Here is a 16134-nt window from a genome sequence, read left to right as displayed (position 1 = left end):
TCAACCCAGTGGTTGGTCAGAGGCACTAGAGCCAGGACTTGGGATTTTGAAATTCCACCTACGGTAAAGACATTGGACTGAATTTTTGAGACAAGAAAGGGGACAGAGTTACATATGCCCCTCAAACTATGAAACTCAGCTGTTGGAAAAGACAGTAGAAATGTGGATCATGGTTATTATATTCAAATACAATACAAAATTGTGGTATATAGTTTCTTTCTCCCTTTTTTAAGAGCAGCATTTCTGTGTTTATATTCAGGAAGCCATAAAGGAACAGAAGAATCATCATTACTCCTGACTTGTTTGTCTAACTAAAATGATGAGGTTGACTTACTTATCTGTTACAAACAAATTTATTAATATAGGGTCAATTAATAAGATAAGACCTTTTTTTAGATATCTCAGAAATCCATTTCTTGCTTTTTGCTCCTCTCTGAAGGTGGATAGATAATGAAACTCAGTCAAGTCAGATTAACTTTCATATTGTCAGTGTGGCAGTATTTGGGTTTCAGACAATAACAATTTTGTCGTCCTCTAAAATAAGTTTATCACTACCACAATTTTTTTACAATTCTATGGGCTTTTGTACTTCTTGTTTTAAGGGAAACAGCTTTTTTTACAGCACTTACATAGAGGCTCATTTTAAAGCTTACATATGCTCTTAGCTGACTTTAAGGATAGATTAAGTTGGCAGCTGTCCACTGGGAGAGCTAGGGGCAGTAAAAAAACTCCACAACTTATAGTGTTCATTATTCACTAAACACAGTTATCACCCACCAGAAAATGGGCAAACTGGCAAGAATGATGACACTAATTCCTTAACAGTCTGCTGGAGATGAAAGTAGCATTTCTGCCTACTCCAGGAAGTACAGCTAAAACATTTTGTGTTTTCTCTTATTACAAGAAACACTGTAAAGAGCTGCAAATAATTCCAGTTAAGACTGCCCAGGAAAAAAGATGGTGTGAAGCCTACTGATTCTTATGAATGGGAAAAGTACAAATGCTGGCAAAGTTCACTTTTTGCTATCCTGCATTTCAGATACTGGCATGGTTGACAGAAATCCCTGGTATGCAGACGCCAAGAACTTCAGTTGTTGTAGATGTACTGGGCCCATTTTTTCCAACTGTGCACCAAAGTTTTACAGTCTCTAACTACAAACAAAATCTTCAAAAATATCTCTAGAGTAATAGTTATCTTTCCAGACTTCTTGAAAAGAAAGTCAAGCAAATACTTTACATGGAAAAATGAATTTTGAAGGTGGGACTTAAAAGCATTTACATTCCAACTTTTGTAATGCATGAACACGGGGAGCAAGTGGAATCAACTTCTTCTCTCAAAATGCATTCCCACTCCTAACCATGACTCCTCCAGGACAATTCAAAATGTTACAGTGCATTTAATACTGCAAAACAGCTCAGCTCTCAAGTGCAGTCCTGTAGATCAAGATGATCACAAACTTCAGCCCTTCTGAAACAGCTACCTTGCTACTTTACCACTTCCATTACTTCTCTTCCCATTCACCCTATCATCACTAGTACCAAATTAAAAATCATTTCAATCTAGTTGTGAACAAGGGTTATATAGCTCTTATAAAAGAAAAAAATTTTGATGTAGGAATCACCATGATGGGTACTTAGCTCTTTCCCAGTGTTACTAATGTATACTGCACACTGTTACAGTTTATTTAAATAGCTCAGTATGATTAGCAGAAAGAGGAACTCTCCTAAGATGCCAGACCCATGAAGAGGCTTGGGTCTGGAGTGATCAGTCAGGGCCAGCCACTACTCAAATTCTGTATTCGAACAGCTTTTAAAACAGTACTAAAGAGGAGAAAGCATGATAAATACAGTGACCTTTTTTTTGCAAAAGACAGCAATAAAGAATTCCTTACCTAGAGAGCACATGTGGTGACTCAGGTTGGAAAGTAATACACAACCTTTAACACAAGGTCCTGTTTCCGCTCATTTATGTCTCTGCCAAAACCCCAAATCTGAGGGGTTTTCTGTGCTAGCTGTTTCCCTGCAGACTGAGTTTATTCACACTGCTACATCATGCTTTGCAATTTTAAATCTGGCATAAGGAGATTGCTTGTATAATTTCACCACTACTGGTTGAGATTTATACATTTCTTGTCATGAATCACTGAGCAACAGGTGTTTGTATGACCACTTGGCATCACATAACATGCAGTCTAACCAATGAGGTCAATCAACATGCCAGTCTTTCAGGTGTATCGAGATGTTTTAAGAAAAGACATGGATTAGGGTCACAGCCACCCAAATACCCCAAATGAAACATTTTAGCCTGTAAAATAGAAAATTACATTTCAGACCGAGAAGTACCATAGAAATTGATTCTGTGTCAAAATGTTCTTTAGAACAGTATGTTCCATTAAAATTCCAAGCTGTCAAGTCAATATTGTAACGTAAATCTGCTTACTATCTCCTACAGAAAATGCCTGCACAACAGGTTTAACTAGCAACAACATAGGCAACCTTAATTCTGACATTTCTTAAAGTGCTTTGTTTTTAATTTTATTGTCTTGCATGTTTTCTGTGTGAAACATCTTTGAGCAACTTCACAGTTGAACAGTTAAGATGCAGTACCTCTATTGCTACTGGATTCCTTAATAAGTATAGTTAATTCATTAATTTTCTTTTAGTGGCACCAAAGTATTCCAAAAAGAAGATGAGAACTTCCCCATGCTAAACTCAACATAAACACTCCAGGGCAAAGGAGATTTCCAGTTGTACTCTCTATTTTGTATAAATTTCAGTACATATTGAAAAAAAAAAAAACACAAAGCAGAGAAAAATATCCAAGAAATTTCAACATTGATTGTTCTCTTTCACTTAAATGATTTTTCCTCTCCCTTAGATTGACACTGGTTTGTTTTTTCAACAGCAATTTTTACCAGGAGAGTACAATTCTGCCTCAGACTGTCAGCCAGAGACCTGCAATCTCAGAGGTCCATAACACAGACCCACATTACCTCTGAAGCTGTATCCCCTGTGTGGAAATCCAGAGAGAATCCAAGTTGCTATACAAATCTGAAAAGCACACATTTTCTTCTGCAACTTGGGGGTGGGTAATTGTCATGTAACACAAAATGTGAGGGAATAGAGATTCTGGAGCTGCCTTTAGCCCCGTGGCTCAACCACAGACCTTTCTTGCAATGCCTAAAGTAAAGAACAATTGCTATATGTATATTTCTTCACCATTTCTGTCTACATTTCTGAAGAAATAAACTGAGAAAACTCTGAGAAAGTACATGCTGGAACTACCGTAAAGTATAAAGAGATTTAGCAAAAAAACCTTACTATCTAGAGCAGTGGGCCTCATGTTCTGAAAGGGTAAGAATTCCTAAAGAACATAGCAGTCAAATACACATGCAGTCAGAAACCTTTTAGATATCCTCCAACCTACTAGGAAACAGCTTTTTCTCCCAGGTGAGAATATGACCACATCACATTGATCCCTGCATCAGTCACTTCCAGGCAAAATTATTGTAATTAACTGCAATTAGGTCAGTAAATTGAAGCAATTTCCTCAAAATCTCTATTCCAGCTTGGCAGAACACAGCAGCCTTCCTGCCTGCAAAAGACTTGCCTACTATCACTTCACAGCCCAGCTGCAAGGGAGTGCCTCATAGAGTCCCCCAAACCCATCTCTGCTGCTGCCATCAGGTCCCAGAAGGACTGTCAGTTGGGCAAACACAGTTCCACCAGTGACTGTTTCACCATCCTTGAGGTTGTCATGATCTACCAAAAAAAAAAAAAAGGATTTCCCCCAGCCACCGGAAATTTCAAAAAATCCACTGCAGATAATAACAGCCGGGAATAAAACATATGTTCATGGTAATTAGCTCTGTACTTGACATCCAAAGGAGATTGCACTGATTTTGTCTGTATTCCACATCTTTAGGAACCACAACATTTAGAACACTTCCCAAGATGCCAAAAAAAAGGACTGTACATGTACAATCACACACCCAAGAGCCAAAAAAATCCCAGCAAAAACCTTTCCCCCAAACAAGGAAGGATCAAGGCACAAAATTCCAGAAAGATTCTCAAGGACTTATTACACAGATGTGTCACCCTCAAGAATGTTTACATATGACAGTGACTGGCAGTACAAAAAGCCCAAAGATTAGATAAAAATGTTGAGTGACACAAAGTTGGCAATGGCTCAGCTGAGAGCCTCTGGGTGAGAATCAAGGGACAAACAAATAATGAGGATGTCATTGCGGGAGTCTACTACAGACCTCCCAGCCAGGAGGTTGACACTGTTGAATTATTCTTTGAGGAACTGAACTAAGGGACACTTCCAAGACAACTGCCCCTGTCCTTATGGAGGACTTCAACTTGCCAGAAATTAACTGAGAGCATTACATAGCTGGTATAACCCAGGCCGGAAGATTCCTAAAAAACCTGGATGAAAATTTTATGGAACAAGTCCTAAGGGAGCCAAATCAGGAAGATGCCCTCCTTGATCTGCTGTCAACAGAGTGGATCTCGTGAGCAGAGTGGAGATTGGTGGGCTCTTGGCCACATCAACCCCGAGGTGATCGAGTTTAAAATCTCTGTTGATAGAAGGAAAAGTGCTAGCAAAACCTCAACTCTGGACATGAGGAGAGCAGACTTCAGGCTGCTCAGGGAATTACTAAGGTCCCCTGGGAAATGTTTTTGCAGGTGCTGGGGTACCTCAGTGCTGGTCATTTTTCAAACATCACCTCCTAAGGGCACAGGAGCAGGCAATTCCCAAATGTCAGAAGTCAAGTAGGCGAGGCAGAAGGCCAGCTTGGCTGAGCAGGGATCTTCTCTTGGAAATAAGGCAAAAAAAGAAAGGTGTATGCCCAGTGGAAGCATGGTCAAGTGACATGAGAAGAATTCAGAGATGTTGCTTGCCACTGTGTAGCCTAAGCTTAGCTGGAGTTGAAGTTGGCCAGAAATGGGGGGAACAATAAAAAGAGATTTTTCAAATATATGAATGGCAATAGGCAATATAGAAATATCATTGGCCCCTTACAGCATGAGGATGGTCACCTCACAAACAGGGACAGAGACAAGTCAGAGGTGTTTAACACTTCCTTTGCCTTTGTCTTCAACACAGATGATGGACAAAGGGAGTCTCAGTGCCCTGAGCTGGAGGACATGAGTGCGAGTGATCAAATCCCAGTCAATCATGAAATTCTGTGGGATCTGCTGCTCCAGCTGGATCCCTACAAATCTATGGGGCCTGATGGGATTCATCCTAGAATCCTCAAAGAGATGCTGATGTCATTGCAAAACCTTGATTTTGATGATTTTTGAGCAGTCTTGGGAATCCAGAGAGCTTCCAGCTGACTGGAAGCTGGCAAATGTTGTCCTGACTTTGAAGAAAGGTAAGAAGGAGGACCCCAGAAACTACAGGCTGGTCAGTCTCACTTCAGTGCCTGGTAAAGTTATGGAGAAGATTATTCTGGGAGGTATTGAAAAACACATGAAAGACAATGCAGTCATTGGTCACAGCCTCTGGCTTCATGAGAGGAAAGTCCTGCTTATCAAACATGATTTCCTTTTATGACAAGGGAACCCACCTAGTTGAGCAAGGGAAGCCAGTTTATGTAATTTTTTTTTTTTATTTCAGTAAATCTTTTGATACTGTCTCTCCCAGGATCCTTCTGGACAAAGTGTCCAGCACAAGTTGGATAAACATATTGTATGGTGAGTGAGCAGTTGGTTCATGGGGCGATCACAGAGGGTGATAGTGAATGGGGTAACATCAGACCAGTGATTTGTCACTAGTGGGGTTCCACAGGGCTCCGTCTTGGGCTCTGTGCTCTTCGACATCGTCATAAATTACTTGGACACAGGATTGGAAGGGATACTAAGCAAGTTTGCAGATGACACAAAACTGGAAGGAGCTGTTGACTCCCTCGAAGGCAGGGAGGCCCTGCAGAGAGACCTCGACAAATTAGAGGGCTGGGCAATCATCAACCATATGAAGTTCAACAGGGGAAGTGCTGAATTCTGCATCTGGAATGGGGCAACCCTGGACATTCGGACAGACTGGAGAATGAGATGCTGGAAAGCAGTGCCATGGAAAGGGACCTGGGGGTCCTGGACTATAGCAAGTTGAATATGAGTCAGCAGTGCCCTGGCAGCCAGGAGGGGCAACTGTGCCCTGGAGGGCATCAGGTGAAGCATCACCAGCTGGTTGAGGGAGGGGTTTGTCCTGCTCTGCTCTGCACTGGGGTGGCCTCACCTTGAATATTTTGTCCAGTTTTGGGCTCCACAATATAAGAAGGATCTAAAGCTGTTAGAAAGTGTCCAAAGGAGGGCAATGGAGATGGTGAAGGGCCTTGAGGGGAAGCCGTATAAGGAGCAGCTGAGGGCACTTGGTCTGTTCAGTCTGAAGAAAAGACTGAGGGGAGACCTCATTGCAGTCTAAACTTCCTTGTGAGGGGAAGAGGGGGGTAGACACTGATCTCTTCTCTGTGGGGACCAGTGACAGGACCCAAGGGAATGGCCTGAAGTTGTGCCAGGGGAGATTTAGTTTGGATATTAGAAAGAGGTTCTTCACCCAGAGGGTGGTTGGGTGCTGAAACACGCTCCCCAGGGAAGTGGTCACAGCACCAAGGCTGACAGAGTTCAAGTGTTTGGATGATACTCTCGGGCACATGGTGTGATTCTTGGGGATGGTCCTGTGCAGGGCTAAGGGTTGGACTCCGTGATGCTTGTGGATCCCTTCTAACTCAGCATATTCTGTGATTCTGTGAAAATTTACAAAAGGGAGCTATTCAACGGAGCAAGGCCTTGTCTGCCAGATTTTCTGGCTTGCTTACTATGGATGGTCAAGAGTTCACAAACAGTTGGACTGATTACAAAGATCAAGAACAAGGAAACAAAGAAAAATGTAAATTTCTCTAAAAGGAAAGTAATTAAGTTTTTTTTATTTTTCTAATGAAATCAGCAACAGCTTCCAAAGCAAATTCCAAGAAAATAATAGTATCCATAGAAGTAGATTGTTTCTGTGTCTGAAAAATAACCAGCCAATCTTATCAAATGTAGCACTCATTTTCCAAATATTAAGTTTCTAAGATTTTTTTTTCTGTTATTGGCACAGGCTGCCTTCTGGGAAAATATCAAAACATCTTTTAGCTAATAAACTAGTAAGAAACAAACACTATAGTGATGGAAATTTTGAGAAATGGTAAGTCATATATTCTATATAGAAAAATTACTGTAAAATACAAGAAATCATGGAAAGGGAAGGTGGTATTTATATACAAAGTGTCTAAATAAATTTGGTTTACCCACTAACACTCATTCTCTCATAGATTCCATTCACGTGCTCAAGCCTGCATTCTCACAAGTACCAAGATATTGTGCCCAAGTAGTCTGCACAGAGAGGACAAGAGGTTGTAGCTGTCAAGTCCATACTATGCCTCTGGAGTTCCCCTTCACTTACAAGCCAGCTTTCAGACAGTCTCTTTTACACCACTTAGGCATCATCAACTGTTAAGAGGTTGTTCTCAGTCTCCAAGTCTTGCTAAATTCAATTTCCAAAAATCTTGGGCCACTTGCTACCCACTCTAGTTTTTTTTCCTCACTTGGAATATATGTTGTTTTCCTTGAGACTTAACAAAAAGAGGAATGGCATATAAAACCTTTTTCCACCTTCCTTCATCTAGGTTGGGGGTCTTCTGCTGACAAGCCATCTGTGCGGTGGCTTTATCAAAGCACAGGTATTTTGGTCTTGCAAACCACATCTCTCAATTTTACCACTGGGATTGGTGGTTTTTCGTTATTGATACAGGCCATGCTTTTAACTGCTTTGCTTTGTCCCGCTGTTTCTTCTGGTGCTTACACACACGAGCATTACCATTCACACCACATCCATAAAATCTTGGTATTTCTTTTACAAATTTACATTTCTACACCGTCAGTGGTCAAGCATGTTTAAGGATGCTGTTAGCTATCACTTTCTTGACATGCACTGATACCAGTCTTGACGGAGGCATCTCAGATTTTAACAATCCTGAAATCATCATGAAGGCAATCTGGCCGTGATTTTAAAATAATATAATTTTAAGTGTAAGATGGCAGTAACCACTTCACTTTGCCCTCCAATTTCCACTGGGCATAAATACATGTGCCAACTGTTGCTTTTCCCCTGCAGCAGTCCTGGTATTTTGAGTAAATTAGTAAGGATAGTTTATCCAAGATGACAAAACTTCACTTATCTAAGCAGGATCATAAAATTTACTCAGCCTACAATTTGACAGCACCAGGTATCAACTTTATGAAATTTATATTATCAGTAGTTGAAAAATTTACAGTTAACTAAAGGTATCCTTTCTTTTGTGTTTTATAAGAATCCTTTAGAAGTTCCCACTCAGGAACACAAGGAATATTTACACACTCAATGTTCAGGCGAGCTGCCACCCCAGCAGACTGCCTTCCTTTAAGCTATGGTGCTTATTAACTTGGGTCTAATATCCACTTGCAAGGGAATCTACAGTCATGAATTATCCTCCACTTCTAATATCAACTTGAAATAGAATCCATGAGATGAAGGCAGTACTTTAGTCATGAACCTTTACCAATACACTAGGGAGTAGAACTTGGAACTTGTGGCTAATTACTGATTGGGATTCTGGTTCTGCATGTAAAAATCACTATTACTTCAGCATGGACAGCGACACCTCCAATTAATAGACAGAAAACAATTCTTGGCAAGAGAAAGCAAAACATGGCCAAACATGCTAATGTAGCAGTCTGTTCTTGAATTCATAAGTCTGGTCTAAGTAATTATTTGGTAAGTTTGTATCAGGTGAAAAGAAGAAGGGAAAAAAAGGAAAAAATACAGTATTTACAGCCACTGAGGATCTAAACTTCTTTTAAAATTAGGCTATTAGGATGAAGCAACTAATCTACCCCCCTCCTTGTTTGTGTTTGCAAATTTAATAGAAAGATGCAAACCATTCCTCATTCTGTAAATTAGTGAACCATCTCTCATAACAAGTGATATGTGGAATGGCTCTAGCAGACAATGTATGAAGACAAAATACATATGAATATTAATTTTGGCTTTGTCCAGGAGTTATTCCCCTTATGAAACAAACTTATTCCTTCATTGGCCCCCTGAAGTTTTAAACACAAAACATAAACCAGCTCAATGTTTTTCATTCACATGCAGATGAAAGTAAATACAAATTTTTATAACATAAACAGTGCAATTATTTAGATCAGAAGGAGATCAGTTTTGGAAAAAAAAATCTCCATTAGAGGGTATCACCCACTGCCATTCCTAGAAAAAAAAAGACTTCCAAATAATAGCAAAAGTCATGTGAGTACTTGGAAGATGGACAGGAAGATGGACTTGCATAATAAACCATCCCATGAAAAACTCAAGAAGGAACTTGTGTAGTTTTTAATCTACTACATTTTAAAGTTTTTAACAGTGCTAGGAAGTAGTTAATGGCATCGGTGGATCTAAAGAGAATTTCACACAAATGTGCCTTAGTGCAGTTTTACCTACTAATAAATCTCTTGAGAGTGAAGGATTAGTAGTACTGATCTTCTGAAACTGATGCTGACTGTTATCTGTGCTTCAGTGGTGAATTTAAGGGATAGCTAAAAGCTGATCACACACTCCCCAGATGTCAGCTGGGGGTGGCTCTAGTCAGATGCCTACCCCAAAAACAGAACATTTAAGTCTGAGATGCTTTGGGATTTAGCCAGTCTTGTAGCCTTCCTTCTTTCTCCTCCTCCCCCCATTTATCTCATGCCCCTATAAAGATTACTCAGGCAACCATATAGATGAAATGACCAATTATCATAAAATCTTCCTGAAAACTCATGTGAAATTATGAGGGATCTTCTATTATAACCAGAAAAGGACCTGTGTTGCCACTGAATGTTGCCTATGCAGGAAAGTAACAGTAGACTTTGTAGTTATCAAGGGAGCAGAATGTCCAAGTTCAGTTATTGATTTTTACTTTGTTCGGAAAAATATCAGGCTATTTGCTCAGTTAGAAAAGAAAGGGCTTAACCTTACAGGGAAAAAGAATTTGCTTATTTCCAGAGAAAGGATAGGTTAGTTTAAATCTCAGTAAAGACATTTTAAGAACTCTTATTGAAACATCACCTGTTCTCTTCCTTCAATTGTAATTCATCATGTGGGCCAATAGTAAGTCTTGGGACAGCCAAAAAGCAAAACAGAATCTTAGAAGTGCAGGGGGGAAGATGAATTCCAAGTAGCATATAGAGTTTAATCTTGCTATAGAAGTTAATTTGAAACTTTTAGCTGGCTCCCATTCTCTGGACATCTGTTGGATATAGTTACCTTTTGTTTTGTTGAGAAATGTGAAGTCTTTTCTTATTCCAACTGACCTACTTTATTCAAAGAACTACTAATAAAATGTGCTACTATATTCTTAAGCTTCTTTGAAAAACTGTATCATTTGTGCCATTCAATATTTGCTACTACTAACCTCAGGATAAGTATAGCTATCCATCCATTCTTTTGAGTTTCCTTAGTTTTGCATTTGATTCTTGCTCTTCAAATATTTTCTCAAGGTCAGTTGGGCACTTGTGCACTGGATTTTCTGAATGGTCTGTGCTTTTAATCTATATTGATCAATTGGCTTCCTACAGGAATACCCGGGGAAGAAATCAGGAAACACAGCTGATAATACAAGATAAAACTATCAGTGGGTCAAACCATGAAATGCACTCACTTATTTTGACTCAAAATCTTAAAAATAAAGATTAAAATCTCACCATTAGATATAGCTTAACCATTATTTATGGACTCTTAGTTCCTGTAGTAAGGAATAGCTGCTGAAATTCTACAGTCTGAATCATGAGGCTAGATAATCAGATTGACTCCTCTGGCATTAGCAAACATCTCATTATGAAAAAAAAAGGAAAAATGAAAAGACTAAAAAATGCAGAGCAAAATTTTTACACCCCATGCTCCTGAAAAACAAAACAAAACAAAAATACCAGGCATGTCCCCTATTATATCTCAACAGGATATCCATCTGGAAAGTCTTTCCTTCCAGATGCTTTCCCCTACTATTTCATTGTCCTGCTAATCTCTGCAACTACCCCTAGGGGGAAAACAAAACACTACACAATTTACTGTCAGGCTGTCTTTTTGAAGGATGGACAATACAAAGGGAAATAGATCCTGGACAACAGTCAGTTTCAGTATTACAATTGTAGAAGCAGAAAAACAGAAATGGAAATAACACTGAATGCAAAAACTGTATCAAAATAAATTAATAAAAACATCTTACAGGAACACAACAGTAAAGTGCATTTGCAAAGAATAAAAATCCTAAATTTATGAGGAAGCCTACCTATTTCTTCCACTCAAATAATCAATCACATTAATGTGTTCAAACTTTCAGACAACTTTTTTTTTTAACATAGAAGTATGAAGTCAATTAAACCAAACCACTACTACAGTATTTTAGAGAAGTCCACAAAATGTTCTCCTCAGGCTTCAGTAGGACGACAACGTTTCTTCTTACCAGTAATCACCTGTGCCCTAAAGAAACTTGTAAGCCTGTCAGTGAATCAACGGAGAGGCATTTTATTAATATACAGGGAGTTTGGGCAGATTTGTAAATCAAGCCCTTTAAATTTGAAAGTGACATCTCCTAGCCAGTCACAGGAATTCTTGGGCTTTGAGTAGATCAGCTGTCTATTTGGAGCATTTTTGGTTGGAGCTGTGTGGCTGGAAGCTCTACCGCCTGTAGTGATTGAAACACACTGAATGGGGTGTTCTGGTGCAGAGAGAACCTCCTCAAGAAGTTAACAAGGTACTCACAATAAATAGATCTGTCAGGCAGCTGACAAAGGATGAGTTTTACTGCCATCAACTTCTTTTGCGTAGTTGGTTTTAAGTGTGATTGAATTTACAGACCACCTCTTTCCAACCTCAAGGTGCAACAGTACAAGTGAGCAAAGAGTTGATTCAAAATACAGAGTAGTAATATACTTCTGGCATATTGATGCAAAGGGACAGTCACTGAAGAACAAAAAAAAGTATTTAGTTTTAAGCAGCTGCCATTCTCTTACTGTTTTTCTCATCTATGCTATAAATTGTAGCATTACTTGCAAAAGATTTGGGGTGTTTTCAGAACATGCTATTTCATTTTTTCCACGTATTACCTAAAAAACCTCCTTACACCCGCAGAGTAAGTAACAAGTAAAATCATTGCAGCAAGTTCACATAAAAAAATAAAAAGTAGGGGTTTACACACCTGTTATCCTCCCAAGTTGAAAGCACCACATACACATGTATTCCAAATAGTAAAACAATACATGTATCCTGCACACTTAGAAAACTACTCTAAGTTACTATGAATTTCTGTCTACCACTGATCTTTCCTCCAGATACGGAAAACATTTCAGTCATCATTTCTACCTGCCAATATATAAAAAGTATGACATTTTAAAAACAACATAGTCATAACCTTCAACTGGAAAACATCCTCCTTTACAAGACATTCAGATAACTCAAAAGACAGAACATATATTCATGAAACTTCATAAAAAGAAAACTATCTTCTAACTTCTATGAAGAATATAGGCCAAAATACCCTGCATTGTTTTTTAAGTTATAAGTAACAGTTATAAATTAAGAGATGCTGTATTTCAGTAGAGCTAAAGAAGACAGGTTCATTTGCTGTAGTAACATTTACTACAGAAATATTTTTATTTGCCCTAGCACCACTCTCTATTGCACAAGTATCTATCTAGTAAGACAGAACTACTTGCATTTCTCACCACTGTTATTTTGTCTCCTAGGTTTTTCAAAGATCTCTGTTCATAAAATGTTTGTCAAAATGCACTCGCACATATCACGAGGCAAAGAGGAGATGAGAGACAGATGCTTCTGCATGTTAGTGGGTGGGATGGGAAAGAAGCTGGGGAAGCAGCTTTGCATCCAATCCATTACAGCTATTTTCCTTTTAACCATCTAACAGCAAGTCACAAATTCACCCTAAACACATCAAATCCTCTGAACTTATGAAATGATGCGTTATTGAAGTCACAGCAGGGAAGCCAACTCAGTTTAGAGGACATAAAAGACTAACACTAGGACAACCTTTTTCATTACAAGGTTAAGGATAAAAAAACAAAGGCAACGTTTTAATGTGGTGAGAAGATGCACAGTCACAGAAGAAGCAAGTTAAAAGCACTATTTGTATTTCTTTCTAGAATAAATTCCTGTCCAGAAAAACTCCTCTTAGATAAGGTTTTCCACCTCAGAAGTACAAAAACAGATCAGCAACAGCTTAATCTCCAGTTTCCTGCTCCAGCATGCTACCTGTCTTCCACATATCCTCTCTTCAGCTACTCAAGTGCACATCTCTTGGAATAAGCTAGTTGTCTGAGATCTGAAACTCACTTCCATCCTTTATAGATTCTATTACTGCAACATTTACTACTGTAAAACTGAGGCTGCAGCAAAGTCAGAAAGTTAAAGAATTTTTTTCAATTTTTTCCTCTGATTTAGATTACAATATAGGCCTTTACTGGCTGCAGTGTTTGTCCAAAGTACACAAAGTTTTATCAACCAATATTCACATAAGCCAACTACAGATATACACACTGCAGGTACAGTACATGTGTATCTTACTAGAGTTCCAATATATCAAAACACAAAAATGGAAGACGTCTATACAGTATCACCATGGGACAGAACTAAGTGAGCAGAAAGTCCTTATTTAGCTTCATCTAAGCTGTTGAAGGTGAAATCAGAGGTGAAATGCATATGGCAAGGACGACTAAACCCATTAATGGTCCAAAATTATTTGGTTTATTACGTAAATACAAGAGACTACAATCATACTGAGTAGGCTATTATCAAATCTCTTCAGTGACAAAGCTTTCTGTCCAACAGGACAAATAAAAGCAAGTGCATAAAACACAAGAATACCTGGCTTAAGACCATTATCCCAGAGGATTACAGAATGATTTTTGCATCATTTCTCTTTGCTTTTAGTATCTCCTTCTTTGTTTTGATATTGTAGCTATTATTACCAGTGCTATCTGAAGACTAGAGTCCCCCGTAGTTATGAATGGCAAACAAAAAAACCCTCTCACTCATTAAGAGAGAATCTAGGGTAAGCTTTAAAGGTACATTCAGTAACCTTAATATAAAAATGTGGTTTAATGAGTCCTGCCAGTCTTGTCCAACTGTGTAATGCTTTAATTATGGGGCACTATGCTCAGCATTATGGACTATGGTTGCCAGGCTCCATCAAAGACCCACGTTTCTTGTTGTGCTAAGCATGGTGCAAATATTTAATGAAGAAATTATGCTTGTTAAAGGTGCTCACACAATCCAAAGGTACAATTAAGGAAAACAAGTGGCTAAAACACGGAAATATAGCTGAAGAGTAAACAGGGCAAATACGGCAATCAGCAGTCACCATACATTTGGAGATGCAACAAGGGAGTAATCGCTCTCAAATAAGACCACACTTTCACTGACAATATTCAGAATATTCAATACAGGCTACAGTGTGTAAACTTCTCACAGTCTACATCAAAAGGAAGACTAGAGTTAAGGAAAATTGCTCAAATTATACAGCGTACAAATTCAGATTTTACCCTGGACTCCAGATACAATGAGAAATCATTGCTCTGTGCAACCCTAACCAGACCATTAAAAGATTTCACCAAGTAGTTCACAAATCTTATACAGGTCATCATGCCACCTCACCCCCGTTGAAATTACATACCTCCCTACAGACACACACACTTCTCAATTTCGAAGTACTCTTTCCAGAATATATAAATAAAAACATCCCCAAAACCCTATCTTACCATCAACCCTATCTTACCATCAACCTTTCTTTTTTTCCAGTAAGAAACTGCAAACTTTTGGTCTCGAGGTAACCCCTCTTTCCTAGAGACATATACACATTTGATCCAAAATGTGGACCAAAACTTGACTAGTAAAAACATGAAGCACTAAAGTGAAAGGTGGGGTCCAAAAACTAGAAGCAAAACCATGAGAGAGCCAGTGAGGGGGTGGAGGAGAAATACAAACATGCTGTTCTAATCTACTAATATAAGAAAACTTGAATATTGTTTATAAACCAGAATGCTCTTCTTCCTCACTGCTAAGCCACTGTTCTCCTAATGATGAGGAAGAAAGAATTTGGTTTGAAATCTTCGGTCCTAAATTTCTGCTTCAAAATTATGGTACTTTTCAGCAAGGCAGTTGCTGACTGTAGTAAAAAGCTTAGTAAAGCTGAGCAGTAATTAAGAGATCTCATTTACAACACAATTTCACATTTGTACAGGGGGAAATGTGCTTCTTATGACATGAAATTTCCCATAAAAGACATGGAGATATAATACCATCTAAGCCTTTCATTTGTCCTACGAAGTAAACCATCACTTCCTATGGTAAGTAAATGTGCACTTTTTCCTGGTTCCGGCCAGGACATGGTTGATTTTTGCAGTAGCCACGTGAGGGCATGGGTAGGACCCAGGGGCTATTCTATATCACCTCACCTCATTTTGCAGGGATGGGGAAAAGGGTCCCTTCCAGGGCGTGGAGCGGTCGGGTATTGTCGGGGGGTTTCTGTATAGTGCACAATCACGGGTGAATCGTTCGCCTCTTTCTTGTACACTCTGTCATTACCCTTGTTGCTGTTATGTTCAGTTTTATTTCATTGCTGTTTCCAGTAAATTGTTCTTATCTCAACCCATGTTCTTCACCTTTTCTGCCTCCAGTTCTTCTCTCCATCCTGCTGCAGGGGGGAGGGAAAGGGGGAAGTGAGCGAGTGGCACGAGGTTTGGAGTCTTTCAGTGGGAAGACTAAATTGGGGAATACCATTCCTAAACCACGACACCACTCGAATAAAGAGAACTACTGAAGTCAAAATTTAAGAGATAATGAATACCACTTAGAGCCAAAGAAAACAGTTCTTGGAACTTTTGGGGATCATATATTCAAGTCCCATTCCAAAATTCAAATCAACAGCCACCATGCCAGGACATTCCTTCATAGTCAGAGCAAGCCTCGATGGTTTTGCAATATGCCTAATACAATTTCCTAAGCTGTTGTGCTGGTTTAAAAGTTAACCAGCAAGGCAAAATGAACTCAATTCA

General features: G+C 39.0%; 1 protein-coding gene across 6 annotated transcripts in view; it reads right to left on the bottom strand.

The window, feature by feature from the left end:
* Positions 1 to 16134, bottom strand: part of LARGE1 (LARGE xylosyl- and glucuronyltransferase 1) — a 283712-nt gene that overhangs the window by 253531 nt on the left and 14047 nt on the right. For 2 of the 6 annotated variants that reach the window (XM_027680374.1, XM_027680372.1), the window contains exon 1: positions 10482 to 10646. The exons of 3 other annotated variants lie outside the window; for them this stretch is intronic. Coding sequence is in view for 1 of the 3 variants with exons in the window: in XM_027680372.1 (XP_027536173.1) it covers positions 10482 to 10505 (24 nt within the window). In the remaining 2 variants the exon portion in view is untranslated. Of the gene's footprint in view, positions 1 to 10481; positions 10647 to 15534; positions 15644 to 16134 lie in introns of those variants that run through there. One more of the 6 variants, XM_027680376.1, reaches the window with a different exon arrangement.

This window comes from Neopelma chrysocephalum, unplaced genomic scaffold, assembly GCF_003984885.1.
Source record: "Neopelma chrysocephalum unplaced genomic scaffold, ASM398488v2 Primary Assembly neopelma1_59, whole genome shotgun sequence".
Classification (NCBI taxonomy): domain Eukaryota; kingdom Metazoa; phylum Chordata; class Aves; order Passeriformes; family Pipridae; genus Neopelma; species Neopelma chrysocephalum.
The sequence above is the reverse complement of the archived record's forward strand: the minus strand, read 5'-3'. Positions and strand labels throughout refer to the sequence as shown.